The 27,873-nt window shown below is 35.9% G+C and overlaps 1 protein-coding gene across 1 annotated transcript; it reads left to right on the forward strand.

Annotated features, from left to right (window-relative positions):
• The first annotated feature begins 952 nt into the window (after positions 1 to 952).
• Positions 953 to 27,869, forward strand: LOC145286879 (peritrophin-1-like). Its single transcript, XM_080135456.1, has 3 exons — positions 953 to 1,370; positions 19,399 to 19,638; positions 26,832 to 27,869. Exons 1-3 carry the CDS (start codon positions 1,319 to 1,321, stop codon positions 27,038 to 27,040), a joined length of 501 nt encoding a protein of 166 aa, XP_079991582.1. The 5' UTR covers positions 953 to 1,318; the 3' UTR covers positions 27,041 to 27,869.
• Positions 27,870 to 27,873: the final 4 nt, after the last annotated feature.

A 27,873-nucleotide genomic window follows, 5' to 3' on the forward strand; every position in this document is an offset into this window, starting at 1 on the left:
GACAGGGTAGGAGCTTAATTGACAAAGTGGGACCTATTAAATTGAAAACTCTTTTTTGGACTCTATCCAAAAAGGAGAGTCCAGATGTCGCAAAAATAATCCATGCATGGGCGAATGGTGGTCTTATTGTAGCTAGCTGGGAAGTAGCTTCGTTGTACTTTATATTATATTTACTATTTTTATAAGTTTTGTCTACATTGGCGTTTATATATTGCGTTTTGATCATGTTGTCTTATGTGGCTGGCAGTAGCAATGTCGTTTCACTGATCAAGTGTTCTTTTCGCAGTCGTATTCGTGTATTTTCATGCAACTCTCCTTTAGTCAGTCATATTTGTTCAGGTGTATCTTGACGAACTCGAGAATCTTTCTGCCCAATTCGTGAATCTTTCTATCGAACTCGGAAATCTGCACGGAATTTCAGACCCGTGGCGTAACGGATTAAGTACTTGGTGAATTTAGTTGTAAGCTACATTCTTCTGTAGGTGAAAGGTTAAATCTTTAGTTCGAGCGAATCTCAAAATAGAGTTGCAAATTACTTAGGACTTCTACTCAGTCATGGCTGATGAAACAAGAGCATGCTAGCTTCGTGGATTGAATTAAGGGGTTCGTTCAAAATTCCGTGCAGATTTCCGAGTTCGACAGGAAGATTTTAGAATTCAGCAAGATACACCTGAAGGAGGTCCCATGTTATATCGACTGAAATGTGAAAATAACACTCAATATGAGAACAGTAGTTCAAATAATCCAAATAATACGAATTATCAATCCTCACCTCCAAAACTGAGAAACAACTCTCTCTCTCTCTCTCTCTCTCTCTCTCTCTCTATATATATATATATATATATATATATATATATATATATATATATATAGCGAGAGAGAGAGAGAGAGAGAGAGAGAGAGAGAGAGAGAGAGAGAGAGAGAGAGAGAGAGAGAGAGAGAGAGACTTACATCTTTCCACCTTCCAAGTGGTGACTACCTTGTAAAACAAAAAATCCCCTTCCATTTGTGCTACTCTATTCAAAGTGTGGGTGGACACATAGCCTTCCTGTTATCGCCATAGCATTCTTTCATCAGCCGGCGAAATACACCCCCGTTTATATATATATATATATATATATATATATATATATATATATATATATATATATATATATATATATATATAAATAAACCTGAAAGCCATCCCTACTCCCCAACGCCTGCGGCCAACTTTATATCTACCTGGCCATTGGTGTTTTCTTACCATATGTTCGTTTGATTATTTTTTTTGAATCTATGTGGAATTATTTCTGTCTGTAAAAACCTCCCCAAAAAGATGAAGCTGTTGCTCATTAATTATCTTGTATATGGCGTTTTCCTCTCAGCAGGTAAGTATAACATAATTTATATTTCTTGCGTATACGGTATTTTTTTTAATGAAAATGTCAGCATTTTATCAAGCCTTTTTTTTTTACATGGAGGTAGATTTTTTTAATTTATGAAAAAATATGTGACTTTATTTTTTTCATATGCGGTATTTTATATTTATTTAAAAAGTAAAGTTTATTAATTAAAGTGTTGATTTTAATCTTTACGATTTTAATCGTTAAAACTTAAAAAAAAAAAATCATAATAAAATTCGAATTCATTTTGATTTGTTCAATGTCTTCATAGTTTTTGACTACATTTTTCCTCACAAGCCAAGAAATCTATCAATTCCCAGGCAAACATTTTAAAGTTTAAATTCAGTGATTATATATATATATATATATATATATATATATATATATATATATATATATATATATATATATATATATATATACTGGCATTTCGTCCCGGCGTTTCCCGGGTGCTTGGAGGTGTACGCTTAGCAAACAAGCAAAAAAAACCCCAAAATAACCCGTCAATTTTTTTAACTTTGACCCCTATTATGACCCCTTTACATTTATTGTTTTGAGCTCAAATTGAGGTATTAAGTTAGACCCATGTTCAAGGAACCTATATCTAAAATTTCAAGTGTTTAGACCCAAAATTGTCGGAGGAGTTTGGTAAAGTTCTCAAAGGTCAAATCGTTGAACTTTGACCCCTTAACAGCCAGATTTCTGGGCGAAAACCAATCACGTAGATTTTCCCAAATCTCAGTACCCTGTATATCAAATTTCGAGTATGTAGACTAAAAATTGACAGAGTTATTGCGTAGGGAAATGTACACAGACACTCAGACACAGAGAGAGACAGACAGACACACAGACAGACAGACACGTTCAATTTTATAGATATACTAACATTTAAGCCCGAAGTTGCCCGGGTGTTTAGAGGTGTATGTTGAGCAAAAAAAAAAAAAAAAGAAAAAAAAAAAGCGGTCAATTTTAAAAAACTTTGACCCCTATTATGACCCCTTTACATTTATTGTTTTGGGCTCAAATCAATTTATTAAGTTAGATCCATGACCAAGGAACCTATATCTAGAATTTCAGGTGTTTAGACCCAAAATTGTCGGAGGAGTTTGGTAGAGTTCTCAAAGGTCAAATCGTTGAACTTTGACCCCTCATCAGCCGAATTTCTGGCCGAAAACGGATTACGAAAATTTTCCCAAATCTTAGTACCCTGTATATCAAATTTCGAGTCATTAGACTAAAAATTGACAGAGTTATTGCGCAGGGAAATGTACACAGACACACACAGAGACAGCCACACACTTTCACTATATATATATATATATATATATATATATATATATATATATATATATATATATATATATTATTTATGGCAGTAGAGTTTAGTTTCCTAGAAGTACGTCCACTGAAACAACACGTGTCTACCAAAAAGTTCTCAATGAGTAAACAGAGCTAATATATATATATATATATATATATATATATATATATATATATATATATATATATATATATATATATATATATATATAAACGCCCTAGAAAAACCAATCCTCTTTTAAAAAATTCAGAAATACGGGAGGAACTTAAAATACTTCAAGAAAAGTTCGTAATAGTTCCGATTGATAAAGCGGCAAACAATATAGCCTTCATATGTAAAAAATATTATATACAACGGTTATTGATAGAAGTAGGACTTATAGGAAACGATTCGGATACTTATAAAGTAAGTAATAGTAATTTAGATAGTATTATTTTGAATAATAGTATTATTAATGAAAAAGTAGGATTAAAGTTAGAAGATAAACACAAAAATCTTCCATGTATGTATTGGATACCTAAAATGCATAAAAATCCAGTTGGGGCTAGATTTATTGTAGGTTCAAAGACGTGCATCACTAAACCTCTAAGTAAAGCTATATCTAAAATATTTAAATTAATTATAAATCAAATAAATAATTTTCACCTGAAAAGTAAATTCTATAGTAATATAAATCTATTTTGGGTAGTAAATAATTCCAAACCAGTGAAAGAAAAATTAGATAAAATAAATTCCAGAATAAAAGCAAAATCTATAGCTACTTATGATTTTAGTACGCTATATACTAAAATTCCGCACGAAAAACTTATAAAAGAGTTAAATGATACTGTAGATTTGGCTTTTCAAGGTGGAAAAGGTAAATATATAGACTTTTCAAACTCTAATGCTTTCTGGTGTAAAAATAAAAATAGCAAAACTAGTATTTCTAAAGGTATTTTAAAAATGCTTGTAAGTCATCTTATTAAAGAATGCTATTTTCAAATAGGAAATAAAATATTACTCCAAACGATAGGTATCCCAATGGGATTGGATCCGGCACCATTTTGGGCAAATTTGTATTTACATAGACTCGAGTATATATATATGTCATCATTATTAAAAACAGATATATCTAAAACATATAACTTTCATGGGTGTAGGAGATTTATAGATGACCTTATATGCATAAACGATAATGATGAATTCGAAAAAAATAAACATCTCATATATCCAAACGAACTAAAATTAAATTGTGAACATAGAGGACAACAGGCTACATTTCTGGATTTAGATATAAAAATTGAGGATGGAATTTTTCTTTATAAAATATTTGATAAAAGAAACGCTTTCCCCTTTAAAATAGTACGTATGCCCCATAAGGATAGCACCTGCCCCGTTTTTGTGTTTTATGGAACCATTATGTCAGAGTTTTTGAGAATAGCTCGCGTTACTCTAAAATTAACAGATTTTATACCACCAGTTTCTAGCTTAGTAATAAGGATGATAAAACAAGGTGGAGATAAAAATAAAATATTTAAACAGTTAAATAAAGCATTTGTTCGTTATCCTGATGCTTTTGAATCGTTTAAGATAAACCAGATTATATTGATAAAGGAAATCCAAAACTATATTAGCAATGTATAAATGTATTTATAATTACATATAATAAATTTATATAGTTTAAAAAAAAAAAAAAAAAAAAAAAATGTATATATGTAAAAAATAAAATATTTTTAACCTTTATATATCTAATTTTAAATAAATAAGAATGTAAATATACAAACTACTAACTATAGTGGGGGTGATAAGTAGTTAAATGGATTAATCCAAATCTTATAAATACAAGACTGATAAATTAAAAAATTAAAAAATGTATCCATTTTAAATGTGGAAATTGATGAATCGCACAGGTAAGAAATTCATTTTTATACTATGAAAAGGTTAGTAATTACAATTAAGAATAGGAAATTGGGAAAAAAAAGTTTTTGTAACTTGTCTTCTTCCTAAGATTAAGGGTGGTGGTGTTTGATCAACACTGCTGGGGAGCCATGATGTAATACACTGTTTTGTTTTTAAATCCCCGAAACAGTGTTTCATGGTAAACAACTGATGATCCCTTAAAAAATATAAAAATTGGTATTATAGTAAATTTGAGAGTTGATGCAGTGATTGCAGGTGATTAAATGACTTACTGACTAGATGTTTTTTTTATGAATGATAAAAAATAATTTTTTGTGTGGTTTCAAATGTTAAAAACTTCAAAGACTATATATATATATATATATATATATATATGTATATATATAATCTAAATTTTAATAGTCGCTCCCAACATGGGGGAATCACAGTAGTGAAAGAAAAATTGTTCCTAAGTAGTATCTAGATAAAATGCTCTTTCATGTAAATAATTGAATTCGTTCAAAAAGTATCTCAACAAAATAAACAAATATTAATGTCACGTGACTTAATATAAAGAAAATTGAATGTTTTAAAAGTACAAGCATTATTCAATTAAAAGAACAGAACTTTTTCTTACATCTACGTAATATAAAAGAAAAACATAATTATTGGTTATATATATTATATTTCTATCTGATTCTGTCTCTTCCAGGTCGGAATAGGGAAAAGGGTGAATTGTTAGTTTTGATACGTCCAAAACCGACAAGCCTCTTTCCTTTCACCACTAGCGCTCAGATATTTACTTTATCTTAATTGAAATGAATGACTCTTTCTTTGAGGACGTCCCTTGCTTTGATAAGCTTTTAGGACTGGCATTCACTCTAGATCTTAAATAGAAGACTTGCACTGAATCTGTTGCTAAGTTCGTTGGACAAATATCTTTGAACCCTTATGATCCTCTGTTTGTATAAACGTCAAATACGTCCTAAGGTGGAATATTGTTACCACATCTGGGAGGTGCCACTCAGGGCACCTTTTTCTGCCTTAACAGAGTACAAACCGGAATTTGAAATCTAGTGGCCGATGTTCTTTTCTCTTCCGTACAGTCTATTTCTAACGTAAAAGATGTTGCTAATCTTTCTCCACTCTATCGTTATTATTAAAGTTCCCCTGTAAATTACTTGCAACAAAAAGCTCGTCTAGCTACAACCACTATAAATAATTTTCCTGTCTTCATCTGTGTACTTAAAACTAAATGAAATTTCCATGAGCAAAGTTTATTTCCAAGAACTACCAACTTCTCAGCTGGCTACAACATGGTCGTTTTTAGGTTCAATATTAACAATTTCTTGTTGAGTCGTCCTCTTAAAAAATCAAATACTGTTCAATTTCAAACATCGTTGCCAATCATCATAGTGTTATCTCACTGCCCATTGGACAGATTCATTAATCTTTATCCTTGAGTAGCTTTTGGGCCTTGATAAGCGGTGACTCGTTCATACATACGAATAATTTTTAAAAACTTCCTTAAATATAAGTTATTACTTACTACAAGGTTTCAAGCGAGTCAGTATCATTGATTGCTCAACGTATTCAAATCTCGCCAGATTGCCAGATTGCTTCTCTCGATAATTGCTGTAAATTACTTTGCATTATCGCAACAGGCCTTTACCATTGATTTTTTGCTAATAAGAGCCATTAATTTATCGCTGGTAACTATCATTGTCTTTCTCTGTAATTTAACTGGCAATATGCCTCCACAAGTTTCTAGTACTTCTCGTACGCTTCCAATTGAAGTATTCCCATCCTCCATGTCTTTACGTCATATGGTATCAGCCAAGGATGATGCCATTATATATATATTTATATGTTTTGGGGTCCAGAAAATCAGATTAGGTACTACTATCACCTTCAGCTTCCTTTGACTTTGACTACTATATTAAAAAAACTCTTTTTAATTCAATTTATTTGACAGCAAGCATTCGCTGGTTATATCGGTTGGTTTTGTGCATTCTAAATTGTTTTCATCTTTGCCGTGCGTAAACGATCCTCCCTTTGATTCTATTTTCTCCCATTTTTTTACGAAGTTTTCAGGCACTGATCCCAGTAGTCACGCTGATATTAGTAAATTTTACAATTATTTTCTTTATGTTTTTCACAAGTTCTATGTATTTGCTTAGTCTTTTGACTCATTGAAGACGGCAAAATCTATTAAGCGTTTTTTTTGTTGACTACTATCATGCCTTAGTTTCTGTTTGTATTAGTTTTGTCCATTTGCATTTTCACGTTCTAGACACTTTGATATTAATTTTCAAACTCTGGTCTTTGTCCGTACTAGCTATCTGCATGTTAAAAATGCTGGCGCTTGCACAGTTCCTAATATTAGTTTGAATAATTCCTCACGCAATCATGTTTGCTTTTACATTCTTTTTAGTTTACTTCACTTATTCACTGCATTCACTTACTTTTTATGTGGTTTCTTATTTCGTTTATTTTCCATTTACTACTTTTATGGGGTTTGTCTACAATGGTTTTTATATATTTCGTTCTGATCACGTTGTTTTGTGCGGTTGTCAATAACAATTTTTTGTTCTTTCCGTAATCATATTCATGTATTTTCGTGCGACTTTTCCTCTGTTAGTCTTTTTTTTTCAGTTGTAAACCCTTCTACATTTTTTCTTTCTACATATTTTTCTAGTTCTTTTATTATAGTTCGTTTATTTCAGAGTCTTCTTCACTTACAGGTGTTCTAGCCCTTCCTTTTTTAGACACAGATTAGGTTATCATCATCCTTTGGGTTTAGTGCATTTTGCAATAATTTCCTAGCTCTTTGGTCCAGGCGCCGGAGTCATTCTTTTGTTCAGTCTACGAAGGGTCCAGAATATTTTACTACGGATATTACCAAGATTATTTTTGTTGAACAGTACTAATGCAATTAAGCCATCTGAATACATTGGTGGAAGTACTTGTAAAATAACCACAGGGATGTAGCAATGCAGCGATGCAACAATGCAGGGATGCAACAATGCAGCGATGTGACAGAAGCTGGAATCTGGAAGACAACGCAAGACTTATTAGTTTAGAAATTCTGTTTTGCACCCAAAAGTGAAAGAGAAGTGGTTGGTGCATCGACTTGGATGTGGCTACAATGCTTCATGCACATCATGCGAATCTTGGGTAAGGATCTAAAATACACTAACAGCGAACAGTTTCATTACAGTTTATTATTATTATTATTATTATTATTATTATTATTATTATTATTATTATTATTATTATTATCAGGGCCGATCCTAGCTATCGCGTAGCCTGTGAAAAAACGGATTGAGTGGGGTCCTGTGCGGGTAAGGATAGAAATAATAACTGAAAAATTAATATTTTTTAAAAGAATGAACTAGCGCGAGGCCTTTGATTAAAGTCACCAAATACATGTACTTGCGCGCTAGTATCAAGGGAGAGTGCTGTTAGAGACTTGTTTGATTAGAGTACAATGCTGAGTCGAGGGAGGGCGGCAGAGAAAATATAAGTAGCTACTGTTATGTTAAGTTTAAAGCACACGAAGGGCGGATCGTCTGATTCTACTTTTGATTCTCTAGTCAAAAGGGAACGTGTTTCTCTTTCTGCAGAACTGCACAAATGAGACTATTGGATAGTTCAAAGCGGTAATTGAAGCACATGTTCCCACACGGAAGTTTTATAGCAAACCCCACTCTCCCCAATAGTTTACTTCTACTTGCGCAGCTACCATTGCATACCGCAGATTTATCAGACATAAGTCCAGTCCAAACAGACCAATGTTTATAAAAGCTAGAAGTAATAAAAAAATAGCGACAGCTAAGAGAGAATTTACCGAAACCACCAGAAAACGTATTGAAGCGTAGAAATTAGGAACTTGTGATTTCTGGAAAATCTACAACAGTGTAGTAAATAATGGGCAATGAACAATTTCACCACTATCTAACAATCATGAGGATATTTGCACGCCAACCGAGAAGCTTGTCCTTTGGTTGTCTTAAACTCTACATTGGACCCAGCAAACCACTCCCTCCCTGATATTCCTTTGTAGACAGAAACCACACTAAATGAGCTGATAATCACCCCTTCCCAAGGACATGATATCATAAAAATCTCAAAAGCATGTGGACCTGATTTCATCCTGTCTGTACTATTAAAAAAATGCTTCGCTGAGGTTGATCCAGTTCTCTCAAAACTTAACAAATGCTTTAACGAATCTTGCTTTACTGACTGCTGGAAAACTGCTTCTGTGGTAGCAGTTTACAAGAATTCTGGCGAAAGAAATGACTCATTAAATTATCGCCCCATTAGCCTCCTCCTTTTTTTGCAAAGATATTTGAGTCCATAATAAATCAAGGTGTAGTCCACCACCTTACCGTTGCTAAACTTTTTTCCAACCAACAATTTAGATTTAGACAAGCCTGTTCTACCGCAGATATCATAACTGTAATCCCTGAACGTAGTTACCGATCGATGCCTCCGTTCAGTCTCGAAAGACAAAGAATACTCCTGTAGGGGCAGTTGCGAGTGTAATTGGGAGGCAAGGGTCGCGCAATCCCTGAACACACTTCTGTTGAATCGACACTGTTTGGGTCTAGTGACAAGGAAAAGACCAGGACGACTGGAAACAATGCCGAGATAAGCGGAGAGCATATACAGCAACTGGAAGTCCCAAATGGTCACCCATTTAGTACTGACCAGGCTGAACGTTGTTTAACTTCGGTGATCCAGCGGGGACCGGTGTGGCAACGTGATTATGCCGTATATACCATGCACTAGATAAAGCAAGAGAAGGTAGGGAAGTAGCCATATATCTAAGGCTTTTGACAGGGTATGGTAAGATGATCTTCTCATGAAAATCAGATCATATAGTATTACTGGACGAATACTTAACATAATTAAATCCTACTTAAAAAAGAGAAGAATCCAGGTTATCTTCGATGGTCTTAAGTCAAATAAATATGATATAAATGCGGGTCTACTCAGGGGTTATTCCTTGGACCTTTATTATTCTTGATATTTATAAATGACCTCCCTGATAAAATTGTCTCTGAGATGAGTATATTTGCTGACAACACTACACTTTATAACAGGCACCGGGGGAAAACGAATAAGCACACATTCAAGGCAATGGCGGAATCCCAAGAGGAAGACCTCTAGTTTGTAGTGGAATGGGGACAAAAATGGATGGTAACATTCAATACTGCCAAGACTATGCGTCTTTCCTTTAATAATTGCAAGAAACTTTCTCAACCACGCATAGCTTTGGCTAAAGATATATTACCTGAAAGTACTTCGTTCAAACTCCTCGGCTTAATGTTCACAGGGAACATGAGTTGGAACAGATACACCGAGGGCATTGCCGCAGCTGCTGTGAGGAAGGTGAGCTCTGTATACCGTGCTAGAAAGTTACTTACAATTTAAATTATCCTGTATTTCTACAAGATCACTATCCGCCCATGTATGGAGTATTGCTGTCACATGTGGGCTGGTTCAAAAGAGAGCCGCAAACCTAATAGGTCCCGAACTGTCAACTAAGCTTCAATCTCTGTCCCATCGACGAAATATTGCATCCCTCTGCCTGTTCTACAAGTATTTTAATCGTAGATTAACTGACGAACTACAAGGCCTTGTTCTCCTTCGACATAAATACCCCCGACAAACCAGACAAGCAGCAAAATTCCACCCCTAGACAGTAGAGATCACCAGATGCCAGAAAGCCTTCTACACTTTTCTTCCCCAGAACAGCTTAACTTTGGAATTCCCTTCCGGTTCCTGCTTCTCCAACTGTACTGACATGTAGAAGTTCAGATGTAATGTAAACAGACATTTGCTGCTCAACTCCCCACATAGTATCTCTGCAATATATGTATCAGATAGTAGCCCCCTATATCAAAGTGGCACTGTGCCTTGTTTGAGGTGAATATGCAAAAAAAAAAAAAAAAAGGTGGCTGGGTCACGTTCTAGAAACTGTTTGGATTTCGTCAGAACCTTTTTAGTTTGCTTGCTGCCCTAATATCATCGTTGGTTGCAAGACCCATCAGCCTTTGGTGATCCTGCCAGAAAAAGAAAGAAAGAAAAAACAACAAAAAAATCCCAACAAACAAAGTTCTTGACAACATAGCTGTGGCACTACCTGTTGTCACAGCTTTAACGCGTGAAGATGGTTTAACTTATGTTCAGGTAACCTACATCTAAAATTGTTTAGACCCAAAATTGGCGGTGGAGTTTGGTAGAGTCTGCAAAGGTCACCTCTTTCAAGTTTGACTTCTTGGCAGCCAAATTTTCGCCCAAAACTGATTGCTGTATGCTTAAATTCTCTTTTATGTAAAATTTCAAATGTTTAGACCCAAAATTGGCTAGATAGTTTGCTAGAGACCGTAAAGGTAAAATCTTTTGAACTTTGACCCCTTGGCAGCCAAAATTTCGACCAAAAACTGATTAAAAAGCTTGCCCTATGTCCGAATACACTTTATGCCAAATTTCAAATGTTTAGAACAAAAATTGACTGAGTAATTAAGTAGAGACCGTAGAGATCAAATTTTTTTAAACTTCGACCCCAATTTTGACTCTTTAACATTTATTATTTTGGGCTCAAATTCAATTAAAAAGTTTGATCCATGTCCAAGTAATCTACATCTAAAATTTAAAGTGTTTAAACCCAAAATTTGCGGAGGGGTTCGGTAGAGTTTTACAAGGTCAAATCGTTGACATTTGACCCCTTCACAGCCAAATTTCTAGCCGAAAACCGAGTAAAAAGATTTTGCCAAATCTCAATACCCTTTATGTCAAATCTCGAGTCTGTAGACTGAAAATTGACAGAGTAGTTTGGTAGGGAAATGTACACACACAGATAGACAATTTCACTTTTATAGATATACTAGCAAGGGTGCCCGGCGTTGCCCGGGTGTTTGGAGGTGTATGCTGAGCAAAAAAAAAACAAAAAAAAAACGGTAATTTTTTTTAACTTTGACCCCTATTATGACCCCTTAAAATTTATTGTTTTTGACTCAAATCAAGTTATTAAGTTAGAGCCATGTCCAAGGAACATATATCTAAAATTTCAAGTGTTTAGACCCAAAATTGTCGGAGGAGTTTGGTAGAGTTCTCAAAGGTCAAATCGTTGAACTTTGACCTCTTAACAGCCAAATTTCTGGTCGAAAACCGATCACATCGATTTTCCCAAATCCCAAATTGACAGAGTTATTGCGTAGGGGAATGCACACACACACAAATACACACACACACGCACACACACACAGACAGACAGACACGTTCACTTTTATATATATATATATATATATATATATATATATATATATATATATATATATATAGAGAGATAGATAGATAGATAGATAGATAGATAGATAGATAGATAGATTACTAAAAGCGTTCAGTTGTAATCGGGGCATCACAAGATATTGAAATGGTACAATTTAACGAAAACTAGTTTTAGATTAAAAACGTATAAACCAAACAACGCGATGTTTCTGTTGATACAAACAAGAAGCTTCGATATTTACGGAAAAGAAAACGCGAACAGTTTACATTACTTGTCTTTCATGTCATTCGCCAATTGACAAGACATTCTCCTCGTATCGTTTGCATAACACAAATAAACCTGTTCTGCTGTGGACACGTTTGTTTCAACTTGACCCTCGAAATCTTTATCTAAATAAAAGTTGTGTTCTGTGTAAATTGGATGTTTGTTTTATTTGTTAGCAGTAACGTTGGGGAAAATCCTGAAAAATGTTGCTTGACAGTTTTTCAAAACAATCTATTATTGCATAAAAACATTATATGAAATGTTTTTTATGCAATAAAAAATATGTGTAATATAAATATTATAAATAGTAGATTAGAACACCAATACGAAAATTGCTGTAAAAAATAGTCATTTTTTTTTTTTAGATGAGGGTACATGTATTATTTGGTTTATTTGGGTTACTGTTCTCATCTCAAGCGTTATTTTCACAGCATTTCGGTTGATGTAACCTCCGACCATCGTCAGAGTATCTTTTCGAATTCGAAAATCTTTCTGTCAAACTCGGGAATCTTTTTGCTGAACTCAGGAATCTGCACGGAATTTCGAATGGAACCCTTTATTTAATTCACGGAGGTAGCATGCTCTCGTTCCATCAGCCATGACCGGGTAGAATTTATAATTGGATTCTTAGTATCGTCTGCCCGCACGCGCGCACACACACTCATAAGCAAACCGACAACAACAAAAACAACAAAACAAAGAAAAAACAATAACATGCTGTGCCCACAGAACTTCGCCATATGACTTAGAACAAAACTTCTATTCGAGTTTTATCGACACGTTCTTTAGCAGGTTATACTGAAGTAATTACAAAAGCCAAAATTTTTCTTGCACTGATATTTCACCATCGTCTCACATAAAGCGCCTGATATTCCCAAATGGTCACTCATCTTATACTGGTCAAGAACAGCGTTGCTTAACTTAATGCCCAATGCATGTGTGCATGTGTGTTTACTTTTACCCAACCAAAACAGAGCATATTACATTTGAAGTGTAAGAGGTTACTATAACAGAGACCAGATTTATAAGATGTCAACCTGGGTGGGGTGTTGGGCAGCAAGATTTTCGTTGACTTTACATTTAAATTATGCACGTTGGAAACAGGGAACAGGAAATGAATTTCCAAGGTAAGCGATTTCAGGAAACAAAACATTAGAGTAGGAAGTTTTCTGGCAACTAGCGACCTCTACATTGAAAATGTAGGATCTTTCTGATAGTCTGGTGTGTCAGGGGTATTTTCGTTGAGGGAATATACGTTCAGTAAATTAATCGGAGTATATTCTGCAGACTATTTGTAAAACAAAGTGGAGACTTGTACAGGTTTCAAACCTGTACATCAGAAAAGGCGCGATATTATGATTATATTACCCCCCAGGGACAAGAAAAGGCGTACTATTATGAACTATCCACCTTCCCGAGACAAGAACATGGAAAATATGAGGCAATGATTCAATAAAATGAACAAAAACGATTAGTAGTCAACTGATAGTGGCTGAGCACAGACAGTCAGTTTCTATCGATCAGGGCGGGGCTGACTAAGGCAAAAGACTGGACATAGGATTTCCTGTCATAAGTTAATATATTAAGGTGTATAGTGACCTATTAGTTTAGGAATTCTTTCTTTGCATTCTGTCTAAAAGGGAGAGATAATACTCGGTACATCAGCCGAGATGTGGCAACAATACTCCATGCACAAACTACAACAATTATAACTGTTCTCATCATTCATTTGGCATTCATTTGGTATTTTTTGCAAGGGTCAGAGTGTCTTTTTTTATTAGCACTGGCTCATTTTTCCCATATTCCAATCTTGTGCCACATGTCCCCATGGTGGGGGAGGAAGATGAATATCTACTCCATGCACAGGCGAATCTTAGCTTCGTATACATATTGGATACTGGCAGATAAATAGCTAAAATACACTAACACCGAACAGTTTGATTACAAGTTATTATTATTATTATTATTATTATTATTATTATTATTATTATTATTATTATTATTATTATTATTATTATCATTATTATTATTATTATTATTATTGGTTCACAAGGAATTTTCACACAGGTCATCAAAGATCTCCCATTGAAACCGACCTGTTATGTTCCCTGGAAGCTGAGTGACAACAAGTATCCACAGATTTCATGTATTTTCCACCTCTTTCGATATTATTATTATTATTATTATTATTATTATTATTATTATTATTATTATTATTATTATTATTATCACGCAAGTCATCATCAGTGTTTTCTAATTGACAATGACCAGTGGCGTTTCCTGAAGTCTCCTCATATTACCAGCATTCTCCCACTCTTTCTATTAATATTATAAATGATTTTGCATTATCGCAACAGTCGCTTATCATTAATTTCTTGCTGGCAACGATCATTAGCCATTTGAGATTTGGACGGCAATAAGCTTCTCCAAGGTCCTAGTACTATCCGCACATTTCCAGTGGAGGTCTAATTAGTGCTGTACATCCCCAGTGTTTCCACCTTCTTTGACCATTCACAGCTATTTTGTGTGGTATGAGCCAAAGCTGATGCTTGTAGGGGAAGCAATTTATAAGATTCCTTGCAGTTTCAGTATCCCCGTGTTCATGTGTTTTTCCTTTTTAAAATTCTATTACGTCTGCCATATGACTGGTCAACGTTCATGGTTTATGTAGGTTAGTTGCGACATTGAAGGCTTTTCCTTATGATTTACGCTGTTTTCATCATTGCCGTTCGTTGTATAGTCTCAGTCTACTTTTTAGTTCTAAGTATTTTTTCAGGTTTTTTGGAAATGTTCCTTGTGCTCCTACGATTATTGATATTATATTGACTTTCTTCATATTCTGTATCCTTTTCAGTTTTCTTTCAAATTCTGCCTATTTGCTTCGTATTTTGGTCTCTTTGGCCTTCACCCTCTGAACAGCTGGGACGACAAGGTGTACAATTTGACAGTTTTTCCTTCTTGTTAACTATTATGACATATGGGCCTCTTGCTTGAATGAGTTTATCTTTTTGTATGACTAGGTCCCAGAGGATTTTATAACTTTCGTTTTTTAGTACTGCCTCCAGTTTGTGTATGTGCAAATTGTCAAGATTTACATGTTTAAAATGAAAGCGTTTGCAGTCGTTCCTAGTGTACTCTTTTTCCTACACAGTCGCATTTTGGGGCCAGGTTGGCGCATTCAGTTATTATGTAGTTTACCGTTTCATCTCTGTGACTTTTTGTAATTATTCGTTTGGTCATTCATGCTACTATGTCTGTTACGTGGATAAATCTCGAGTTTTGCATTAGTATTTCATGTAAGACCGCGATTTTTAAAAAACGAATACGCATGTATTCCATCGTAGCTTGAGGCCTTCCAGTTTGACATTTATTATTAAGTGTTTTTCTTTTGTAATTTCGTTTTTTGTTCTCTTTTCAATTTCCGAAGATTTTATTTCACATTTTTCAACCATTTAACATTTATGTTGCGTTTTTGTAGCCTTCCCCATATATTGCCCCCGAAGTGTTTTGTTTCAGTCAGGTCCATTTGTTGTTTTTGTTTTTCCTCGTTTACATTTTGATAAAATTGAAATTTCATTGTTTTTTTGTTTGTGCTATTCTGATTTGTACATGCATTCCCTTTTTGCTGCAATCTTTTGCTTTATTGTTTCATGTTTTTATTTTATTTAGTCTGTCTCCTTTGCGAGTCATATTTCATCTCTTTAACCACGTTCTGTTTCCATTCATTCTATCTACGACTTAAGCTTCTTATTGAAGTTTGTTGATTTGGGTTTCACGTCTGATTCTCATCCAAATCCAATCTTTCTGTTGAGTTTTTGTTTCTATTTTAAGTTCCATACTCACTAGTTTGGCCCTTGTATAAATAAAATTGTTTAGGTCTGTGATATCTGTTGAAATGTGTCGGAGGAGTGTGTTAACATTTTATGTTTCTAATTTTAATTTCTTTGATTCTTCGTTCATTCGTTGGGAGTTTTATTTTATCCTCATTCATGAATCTTTTGATATTTTCAACTTCTGATGCTTCTTTCTTACCAATTTCTAAAATTTCAATGCCAGTTACACTATTTATCTTTTGTTGGATTTCCAGTAGTTACAGCTCTGTTAAGGATCTGTCTTGCTTTTTTTAAATACAAATTAGCTACCACTTATCAAGGCTTAGAGGCCACTTGAGGATAAGGGTTAATGAGTGTACAGTAGTCAATGGAACAATACCGTAGTAATCGTTAGTAGTGGAAATTTGGTAAATTGGATTACTTAAGGGGAACGGCTCATCAAGAACTTGTTTATGTTGGACTTGAAGACGACCATATTGCACTCAGTTGGAAAGTAAGAAAACGGAAGAGAGTTCCACAGGTGTGCAGTTCTAAGGAAGAAGCTTTGTTCAGGGAATCTACGTTTAGGTTTAGGCAGAGTTAAACAGTAGGGGAAATTATTGATAGTGATTTCAACTAGACGAGTGCTTTTCATGAAAGTCAGGCAAGGGGGGGCATAGATTGGAGCTCAGGCGAGCACTTGCCATGAGAATACCAATAAAGCAGAAACAGGCTCGCAGCGTCTCTTCTGTGGGAAAGAGGTTGCAGGGAAAAGAAAAGGGCAGCCTCCACTAGACTACGATATCTATTTTGAACTTTGTGTCCTTTGTTCTGTTGCATGGTAATCAATAAACATATCACATATATTGTGCTTCCGATACTCGACTCTTTCTTTTTGAGTTACTTCTGTGGTATTTTTTTATTTTTATTTATTTTTATTACATTTTCACTCCAAACAAGGCATATTTCCACTTTGATGTAGGGGGCTACTATTAGGGACATAAGCTACAGGGGTACTATGTGGAAAGTTGGGCAGCAAGATGTCGGTTCACGTTACACTTGGACTTCTGCATGTCAGTACAGTATGGAAAGCAGGAACCCGGAGGGGAATTCCAAAGTCTAGTGGTTCTGGGGAAGAAACTACTGGAGTAGAAGGCTCTCTTAGATCTAGGGATCTCAACTGTAAAGGGGTGGGATTCTGCTGCTTGTCGGGTTTGTCGGGGGTATTTACGTCGAGGGGGTACAAGTGTTTGCAGTTCGTCAGAGCATTCACCGTTAAAGTACTTGTAGAATAGGCAGAGGGATGCTACATTTCGTGGATAGGACAGAGGCTGAAGCTTAGATGACAGTTCAGGACCTATTAAGTTGGCGACTCTCTTTTGAACCTTGTCTAGGAGCGAGAGACTAGTAGCAGATGCACCAGCCCAAATATGATAACAATACTCCATACATGGGCGAGTGGTGGCCTTATAGAGGTACAGGATACTTTCGGGCATTAGTAGCTTTCTAGCACGGTAGAGAGAACCTACCTTCCTCGCAGCGGTCCTGACAATGCTCTCAATGTAATTTTTCCAACTCATGTTTCCTGTGAACGTTAGGCCAAGGAGTTTAAAAGATGTACTTTCAGATAAAGAGTCTTTGGCCATTGCTATTGGTGGTAGAGAAGGTTTCTTGTAATTATTGAAGGAAACTAGTTTAGTCTTGGCAGCATTGAATGTGACCATCTATTTTTGTCCCCATTCCACTACAAATTGAAGGTCCTCCTCTAGTATTTCTGCCATTTCTTTAGCTATGTGTTCATTTGTTTTCCTGTCGTGTCTGTTATAGAGCGTGGTGCCATCAGCATATATACCCATCTCACAGAAAATTTTGTCAGAGAGGTCATTTATGAATATTAGGAATAATAGAGGTCCAGGGATAGACCCCTGAGGCACTCCCGCATTTATATCACATTGATTAGATGTACGACCGTCGAGGACAACCTGGATTTTTCTTTTATCTAAGAAGGATTTAATTATGTTAAAGATTCTTCCAGTGATACCGTATGATCTGATTTTCCTGAGGAGACCTTCATGCTAAAAAAAAAAAAAAATACCCTGTCAAAAGTCTTAGATATATCTAGAGCTACCGGTCTACCCTCCCCTGCTTTGTCAAGTGAATGGTTTATGCGCTCTGAGATTACAGTTAGGATGTCTGCCGTGGAACGGGCTTGCCTAAATCCATATTGTTTGTCGGTCAGAAGTTTAGTATCTTTAAGGTGATGGACTAGAGCTTGGTTAATTATGGACTCAAATATTTTGGCGAAAAGTGGGAAGAGGCTAATGAATTTACTGGGTCAGTTCTTTTGCCAGAATTCTTGAAAACTGGTACCACAGAAGCAGTTTTCTAGCAGGCAGGAAAGCAAGATTTATTAAGGCATTTGTTGTAAAGTTTGGAGAGAACTGGAGCTACTTCGGCGGAGCACTTTTTAATAACACAGTCGGGATGAGGTCAGGTCTACATGCTTTTGAAGTGTCAAGATTTTTTAATGATAGAATGCACCTGAGAAGGGGTGATTTTCAGATCGTCTAGTGTGGCGTCTGTCCGCAAAGAAAATTCAGAGAGGTGTTGGTTAGCAGGGTCCAGTGTGGAGTTGAAGGTAAACCGTCTGGCAAGTCTGTTAGCCTTCTCGGTTAATGAGCAAACGACCTCATGATTGTTGGATAGTGGGGGAATGGTTGATTGCCCATTCTTTACTACACTGTTGTAGATTTTCCAGAAGTCACGGGCTCCTAATTTCTGTGCTTCAATACGTTTTCTCAGTAAATTCTCTCTTAGCTGTCGCTATTTCTTTCTTAGTTATTTCTGACTTCTATGTACTTCTGTCTGTTTGAACTGGACATTTCCCTTTTATGATCCATTTCTTCCTACATGTTTTCACTTTGTTTTGTTTGTTAATTTCTACTTTACTGTGTTTGGTTAATGTTTTTATTGTACCAGGATTTAAAGTGGTTAATTACCTGTTATTTTTTATATTATTGTTCCGGAAAGTAGAGGAGCCAACATTCACAGGATGTTGACCGGGTTGCCCATATTGACCAATTAGAGAGTACCTGTCGATTATGACACTCGAATGAAAGTCCCACGTCTTGTATTGTGATTATTATTATTTATACTCATTAGGCATAGGTTACTTTCCATCTCATTCGAATGAATTGCGTTATCGCAACAGAAAACGACCATTAAGCCTTCACCGAAATTCTGGTGGCAATAAGCCTCCTCAATATCTTAGTACACTTGTCACCCAGTAGAGGTCTGGTTAGTGCTAACATCCCTCGGTCTTTCTATCCTTTTTGACAGCCCATTTTGTGTGGTATCAGTCGTGGTGGTGGTGGTGGTGGTGGTTGTTGTTGTTGTTGTTCTTCTTCTTCTTCTTTTTCTTCTTCTTCTTTATTTTAGTTGATGTCGCCTGTTACACATGCAAAGACTGGCAACCTCACCCGTCAGGTAACTGCAGAGAATACATTCGCTGTGTCGGAGAATCAGCCTACGTGAAGCGCTGTCCGTCCACTTTGTACTTCAATCCTATCCTGCGCGTTTGTGATTGGCCGTGGAATGTTACGTGCGGTTCAATGTCGTCCAATGTCACCAAACCGACAGAGAGACCCCCAACGACGCCGGAATACATCATTCCACCGGGTAAGTATAAAGGGTTCTGGCGACTTAGGCAAAGTCTGAGAATTTTCGACAAACAAACATAATTCTTACCTGTCGACACATACATTAAACATACAGTCTTTGATATACCTTTATTTTATATAGACTGAAAAATCAATCCTAATTAGAGATGTGTGTGTGTGTTTTCTGCCAATTCGCCTGACTGTGTGCTGATCGTACGTCCACAAAATAATTCTAAGTTTTTTATCAGATCGATGCCAAACGTTTTACAGGTTTGTTGGAAGGCATTTAAAATGTATATTATGCAGATTTATATTATGTATTAATTTTGGAATTTTAGACTTGGAATTTTCGATAAGACATTTTCAGGTTTGTAGAAGGGGCATTTTAAATTTATTAGGTACATATTATTATTACAATAGAAAAACTGCGAGCATGAAAAGTAATATGGTTAAGCTTAAACATGAAAAACAAAAGGATAAGATATTCTAGTAAAAAATATAATAAATTTATAACTTAAAATATTGCAGCATTAAGAATTGATTATATAATGTTAAATTGAATTTAAAAAAATTCTTAATAAAGCCAAATATCTATTGATGCATTGTGAATCTTCTGTTGTATGGAGATAAGAATTTCGATACATCGATTACCTAGGTACTGGATAGAGAAACAATCATAAAGCACTAACCAGATCTCCACTGGAAAGGTGCGCAGAGTACTAGGATTTTAAGGAGGCTTATTGCCACCCAAATTTCAAACATTACCAATAGCATGAAATCAGTGGTAAACGGTTGTTGCGATAATAATTTCGTAATTTTGTAATAATATTTGCGATTACTCAAAAAAACAAGGAAAATAAGGATGCCATTCTGCCATGGTTACGCAGAAATCAAGCAGCTTGGTTGATGTGTGCTCCAAGTAGATGAACTCGCCAGTTAACTTTTTTATTTTTATTCGAAACTTGGCATATTGCCACTTGGAACGCAAGCTACTATTCAAGACTGTCTAACAGGAGAGTGTGGGGAGTTGAGCAGCGAGATATCTTTTTAAATTACATTTACACTTCTGCAGGTTAGTACAGTCAGGAAAGCAGGAAACAGGGAAGAAATTCCCAAATCAATCAGTCCGAGGGAATAAATTATTAGCGTAGTATGCACGTCGGAGGTGGATGCACAAGTACCATGAGTTCCTCATAGCACATTCCATTAAAATGCTTGTAAGTCAGGCACAGGGATGCAACACTGCGGCGATGGGACAGAGGCTGGAGTGTGATTGAGAGTGCAAAACCTATTAGATTGAAAATTCTTTTTTGGACTCTGTGTAAGAGTGAGGGACTAGTGGTTGATACACTATTCCGGATGCAAGTCAATGGGAAAGCATTTTAGCTAAACAAAGAACTACTGCGTTGTTCTATAATGGTGGCGGCCATCGAAAGATTTAGTATTATACATAAGAACTTAGCATTTGCATTGTAAGAGTTTACGTTCACCTTTTAATCGAGTGAATGCCTTATCATATTGATTGTTCTTATTAGTAAATATCGGAATAAAGTTAAGAATTTTGGACTGCTTATCTCTTGAATATTTAACCACGGCTGAAATTATAACTTTCTTGTAATTATTTTGCATAATTATAATGATTTTAAAACTTTTATTTCTTCTTAAACACATCATATTGCCACTGAGCTGTAAGGAACTCCTGTGACTTAGTGACCAGATTTATAAAGGGCATCCTAAGTGGTAGAGGAGTTTGCAGCAAGATGTTTGTTCACATTACATTTAAATTTCTGTGTGTAATTTTAGAAGTAATTTTTAATAATGCCCCATTAAAAATGTTTTCGCTTTCTTTCTTTTTCTTTTCTATTTTATTTTTTATTTTACTTCTATAAAGGCCATGAGCATTAAAAATAGATTTATCTTATCAAATCCTTTTTACAATTTTTTTTATCGCAAATGCAAATAAAGTTATTTATTAATTAATTTATTTATTTGGTGAATGGATTCTGGACCATGCAGTAGTCTCTGGTGGGGCCTCTCGATGCCATACTAGTGGGTAATTGTTACGGCTTTACCTTATCATGTGCTACATAAAATTTTTTTTTCCTGTCTTTGTCTCTCTTACTTTCCCTCTCTGTACTGCTCTAACCAAGTATGCCGACCTGTTCCACAAATTCCAAAACCTCAACATGAATTATCTCCAGAAAAAAAAAACTCGAATAAACCTACAACCCCATCTTCCAACGTAGACCCATACTACCAGGTCTCCTTCTCCAACATCAGGGGTCTACGTTCCAACCTTCCAGAGGTTGAAACCCAATTACAGGAGACAAAACCGGACATATTCTTTCTAAGTGAAACTGGAATAGGGCCGATCACTTCCCTAGATGAGTTCATAATTAACGGATACTCTAACTTAACAGCTAACTCTGACCCCCAAGATCGCCATGGGCATGGAATATCTGCCTACATTAAAGATGGCTTCCCGTGTGGCAGGGATATCTCTAGAGAATATCGTAATTTACCTTATATGTGCTTCCGGGTTGCACTTGCTTACACCACTGCATTTATATTTGCACTCTATCGGCCCCATAACAGCGGAGTTACTATCTTTAAGAGTATATCTGAGAAAATTGACCACATCCTGTCTGCACATCCATCGGCTAACATCCACATCTGTGGTGACTTCAACGTCCATAACATGGAATGGCTTACACATTCAAATAAGACAGACGACGAGGGAAGGTTTTGTCATGATTTTGCCATTGCTTTTGACCTCACTCAGATTGTTCGCGAACTCACCCGTGTGCCCAATACTACTGGTCAATATGCAAGCCTCCTAGACCTTTTTCTCTCAATTTCCCTGAGCTATGTCCATGTTCCGTTCATTCTCCTCTAGGATCCTCTGACCACTCCATCGCATCAGTTAAGATAAAAATGAAATATAATAAGTCCCCAGACATACCCCTCCACCGTACTGTATACCGATACTCTATGGCTGACTGGGACAGCTTCCGTACATTCATATCTGATTTACCTCTGCATTCCATGTTTAAAAAGGATGTATCCTCTATAGTATCAGATCTGACCGAATGGTTAATTGTAGGCATAGACCAATTCATACCATCCTAAAAATTCCAACAAAACCTAACAGCCAGCCATGGTTCTCCCCAGAATGTGCTGCTGCTATCGTGCACAGAAATAATTTTTTCCATAACTACCAACGTAATAGATGCACTGAGACTAAAGCTGCTTTCAGGAACACCAGAAACCACTGTAAAAGAGTAATAAAAAATGCAAGAGAGCTATATGCTCAATCTGTTAAATCCAAAGTAGCTGATCAGCGGCTTGGTTCCCACCAGTTTTGGCAAATAACAAATAGGATCCTGAACAGAAGTGTGTGTTCTATCCGAACCATTATCAATAGACCAGAGGTCATCTCGTCACCATCAGACAAGGCCAAACTATTTGCCAAGAACTTTGCAGCTAATTCTACCCTATGCGATGAAGGCCATCAACTCCCCATATTTCCTCCTATAACAAAGAACACGCTAGGTAACATACAAATATCTGTGCATGAGGTCACCAAACTAATCAAGAACCTTGATTCCAGTAAAGCAACTGGCCCTGACGGCATCCCAATTATAATGTTAAAAAAGCTTCAACCAGAACTTGCTCCTATACTTACCAAACTGTTTAAGCGTTGCCTTAAGGAGAAGTGCTTTCAGACTCCCTGGAAGACCTCATCAGTATGCCCTGTATTTAAGAATTCAGGTGATAAGTCATCTCCCTCTCAGTATAGACCAATAAGCCTCCTGTGTGTTATGAGTAAGTTGCTGGAATCCATATTAAATAGAGAAATAGTAAACCACCTCAGCAGAAACAATCTTCTGCGTGACACACAATATGGTTTCCGTTCTGCAAGATCTACAGCAGATGTGCTAACGGTTATATCTTACAGGATTAGTGAATGTCTTGACAAAGGTTTCCTTTCTAGGGTAATTGCTCTTGACATATCAAAGGCCTTCGACAAGGTATGGCATATGGGCCTACTTCACAAGATTTCCAGCTGCGGTATAACTGGAAATGTTTTCTCAATCATTAAATCATTTCTCTCCGATAGGCTCATAAGAGTAGTAGTCGATGGACAAAAATCAGAGGCCTGCAATATTAATGCTGGAGTCCCTCAAGGGTCAATCCTGGGCCCAACTCTCTTCCTGATCTACATCAATGACCTCCCTAAATACATACTTAAATCATTCGTTGACATCTATGCTGATGACACGACCATCTACGGCAACACATCAAAGGCTGTAAATGACAAAGTTCTCTCTGATTCTCTCTCCTCTGATCTTGAGCGCGTGGTTCAGTGGGGGAAGTCGTGGCTGGTTACCTTTAATGCATCTAAAACCAAACTCCTATTTTTACATCATCAACGCTCTGATCCCCATCTGGCATTAATTGAAATGGATGGCTCTCGTCTAGGAGAAGCCCCGTGTTTTGACAAGCTTCTGGATTTGTCCTTTACTTCTGACCTGAAATAGAACACGTACATCAAGTTTGTTGCCAAGGTCGCTGGAAAGATGGTGGGATCCTTCTACCACTCCAGAAGATATCTCACTACTGATGCAATTCTCTATCTATATAAAAGCCAAGTACGTCCAAGGATGGAACACTGCTGCCATATCTGGGCAGGAGCTGCTAAAAACAGCCTATCCTGCCTTGACAGAGTACAAAATAGACTTTGTGGCTTAGTGGGGGATACCCTTTTCTCTACCCTGCAACCTCTCTCCCACAGAAGAGACGTTGCGAGCCTATTCTTGTTTTATCGTTATTTCCATGGCAGGTGCTCGTCTGAACTCCAATCTCTGGTCCCCCCTCGCCAATCTTTCACGAAAAACACCCGTCTAGCTGAATCCACTGTGAAAAATTTCCCCCACTCTATATCTGTGCCTAAAGCAAAACGTGGATTCCATGAACAAAGCTTCTTTCTTAGAACTGCAGGCCTGTGGAACTCTATTCCGTCTGCATGCTTCCCACCTGACTACAACTTGGATGTCTTCAAGTCCAACGTTAACAAATTCCTAATGAACCGCCCCCTTAAGTAAAGACTTCATCAAATCTCCACACTAACGTACTGTACTTGATAAGTGGTGACCCCCGTGTAAAAAAATTTTTTTTCTTGTATTCGTTTTTTTACACTCTACTTCAGCACTTCTATTGGTGTAGTTTAGTAAACAATAGGCAGGGAAGAATTTTAATGGCAAGAAAGGAACTATTAAACTAGAAAGTTTTCCAGCACCTGAGTACATCTAAAGTGAAGGGGTGAGATTTTGCTTCTTGTCAGGTTCATTATTGTATCTGCCTTTGTGTTTGGGTACAGTAAGTTAGTTGGAACACATTTCGTTGAAGAACAAAGAAAATTACGGCGATGGGACCGGGGCTAGATCTTGGTAGACAGTGTGGACCTATTAGATTAGAGATTCTTTTTATACTTTGTTCAAGAGGGATAGAGACTAGTGATTGATGCACCAGCCCATAACCACAATACTCTAACAATGGTGGCTTTGTAGAGATATAGAATACTAGATGGCGTGAGAAGTTTTCTAACCCGGTAGAGAGCCTACTGTGTTAGCAGCAGATTTAACAATGTCTTCTATGTATTTATTCCAATTCATATTACTTGGGAATGTTAGGCCGAATAGTTAAAACTTTGGTCTCCCGGGAAGGTTGCAATCAACTATGGCAATCGGTGGTTGGATATTAAAACTTTATTTGAGATTTTTCACCGTGCCCGCTTGACTCACTCATCAAATCTTAAATAAATAATTCTAATTATAATTAATACTAGCAGGTCGTTCGGCGTTGCCCAGTCGTAAGATATACTTAGATTTGATATTTGAATTCACGCAGATTACGTATTTATTATTATAGAGACAATTCACTATCGATTATTATATTGAAACTAATACATAGTAGTATAACGATATACATATAACGATATATATATATAACGATATATATATATAATGATATATATATATAATGATATATATATATATATAACGAAAATTACGTTATATACTAATGTATATAGATTTATTAATTTATTCAATAAGGCTATACATCAATTAGGGATGTAGGTAAGTGGGGACTCCTTATACCATAGTATTTCGAAGCCTAATGCTTCTCATTAGAAGAGGAGAGAAGATGCTAGGAAAGATAATAAGGATGCAACGTCGCAACCCTATTATGTTACATAGCATCTTCTTTCCTCTTCTGATGAGACAGGACAGAGAATTTAAACCATCTAATACCATTCCTACTGTAAAATTTGGAGGTGGAATTGTGATGATTTGGGGCTGCTTTTCTGCAAATGGAATTGGATGAATGGAAATCATTGAAGAGAAAATGAATGCAGCAAAACACACAAAGATTTTGCCAACACATCTGTTCAAGAGTGCGTCAGATTCAAGATTGGGCCGTGATTTTATTTTCCTGCAAGACAATGATCCAAAACACAAGGCTAAAATAACTATGAAACAGTATAAGGATAATGAGATTAGTGTTCTACAGTGGCCTAGCCAGTCACCTGACCTAAATCCCATCGAAAATCTGTGGAAAACTTTGAAGTTAAGGGTGCATGCAATAGATCCCAAGAATATCAAGGAATTGAAGAAAGTTTGGAAAGAAGAATGGTTGAAACTAATAGCAAGTTCTTTTAAGAAATTAGTAGGCAGTTATGGAAAGCGTTTGGAAGTAGTAAAGCAGAACAGGATATACAACTAAAAATTAGTAAATGTGTTAAATACTTTTGCATATGGATAATTTGATTTTTTTTAATAAATATTTGTCAACTGAGTATATCTTCATTTCCCTTTTAATTTTAGAAAGATAATATCTGTTCAAAGATTTAGTTTAAATTTCATTCAAATTAACTTGACATTTTTTGAGAAATACGAAAAACATAATGTGCTAAATACTTTTACTAATCACAATATATATATATATATATATATATATATATATATATATATATATATATATATATATATATATATGCATTTGACAAACTTTTTAATGTATCCCAGATTTTAATGAACTCATTGTGAAATTTTCGTGTGTGCCATTTTAACCTAAATGTTATTGCATAAATTTTAGTTCATTTTTGTTTATGTTTATTTGTTCATTTATTTATTTCCTCTCTTTTTAAAGGTCGTCCCTTTGCTTGCCCGAAAGGTGTTCAGTGGGGCCGCTTTCCTGACTTAGAGTCCAATTGCCAGGAGTTTTACGAATGTGACCGCGGTCGCTGTTCGATGGGCAGGTGCCCCGACGGGCTTCTTTTCAACATTCTTATCATTAGTTGCGATCTGCCAGAAAACACGGTCTGCCCAAATTTCCGAACGAAACCGATATGCGCATAAGTCGAACGTGTTAGGATTATAGGCATTTTGGTGGGGGTGAGTGATGACGATACGAAAATGTGAAAAAGCGGAGAGACAAAGAAGAAAAACAGCAACCAAAAACATGTGACGAATTATTCAAACAAATCAACTCATAAGTTTTATTTTTATATTTTACTTAAAACATACACAATATTTTTCATTTTAAATATTTATTTTTATCAACCGATACTAATGTTTTATGTTTTGTTTACGTAATCTTCAGTCTAGGAATTGATAATTATTGCCGGTAAAGGGTTTCGAAGGCAATTGCATTATTATTTGGTCTATATTCGATTCCATTATAATTGATACTAAATAGTCATTAGTAGAGTTCAATGATCAATTGGCTTTGAGGAGGTCGCACAAACCGAAACCACACACAGACAGACACACACAGACACACACACACACACACACACACACACACACACACACACACACGCACGCACGCGCGCACACACTCACACACACACACGCGCGCGAGCGCACACACGCACACACGCATGCGCGCACACACACACACACACACACACACATATATATATATATATATATATATATATATATATATATATATATATACATTTCCCCGTGTAGCTTAATTGCGATATATTTTGTCAAAACTTCGTACCTGAGCACTGTCGAAGTAAATACAGAAAATAGATACACCAGATTTTATGTAGATACATAAACTACTACTACTACTATCACTACTACTACTATTATTATTACTAATTTATATATATATATATAAATTAAGTAGCTATATATATATATATAGTCTGTTTATTGTACAAACATTATTGGTTACA

This window comes from Euprymna scolopes, chromosome 1, assembly GCF_053919585.1.
Source record: "Euprymna scolopes isolate OS-2025 chromosome 1, ASM5391958v1, whole genome shotgun sequence".
Taxonomy (NCBI): Eukaryota; Metazoa; Mollusca; class Cephalopoda; order Sepiida; family Sepiolidae; genus Euprymna; species Euprymna scolopes.

Excerpts from the sequence above, each read along its gene's own strand:
- LOC145286879 (XM_080135456.1), top strand. The coding sequence starts at position 1,319 with ATGAAGCTGTTGCTCATTAATTATCTTGTATATGGCGTTTTCCTCTCA. Across the intron at positions 1,371-19,398 it reads TGGCGTTTTCCTCTCAGCAG|TTGATGTCGCCTGTTACACA; the intron begins GTAAGTATAACA and ends TCTTTATTTTAG. Across the intron at positions 19,639-26,831 it reads GGAATACATCATTCCACCGG|GTCGTCCCTTTGCTTGCCCG; the intron begins GTAAGTATAAAG and ends CTCTTTTTAAAG.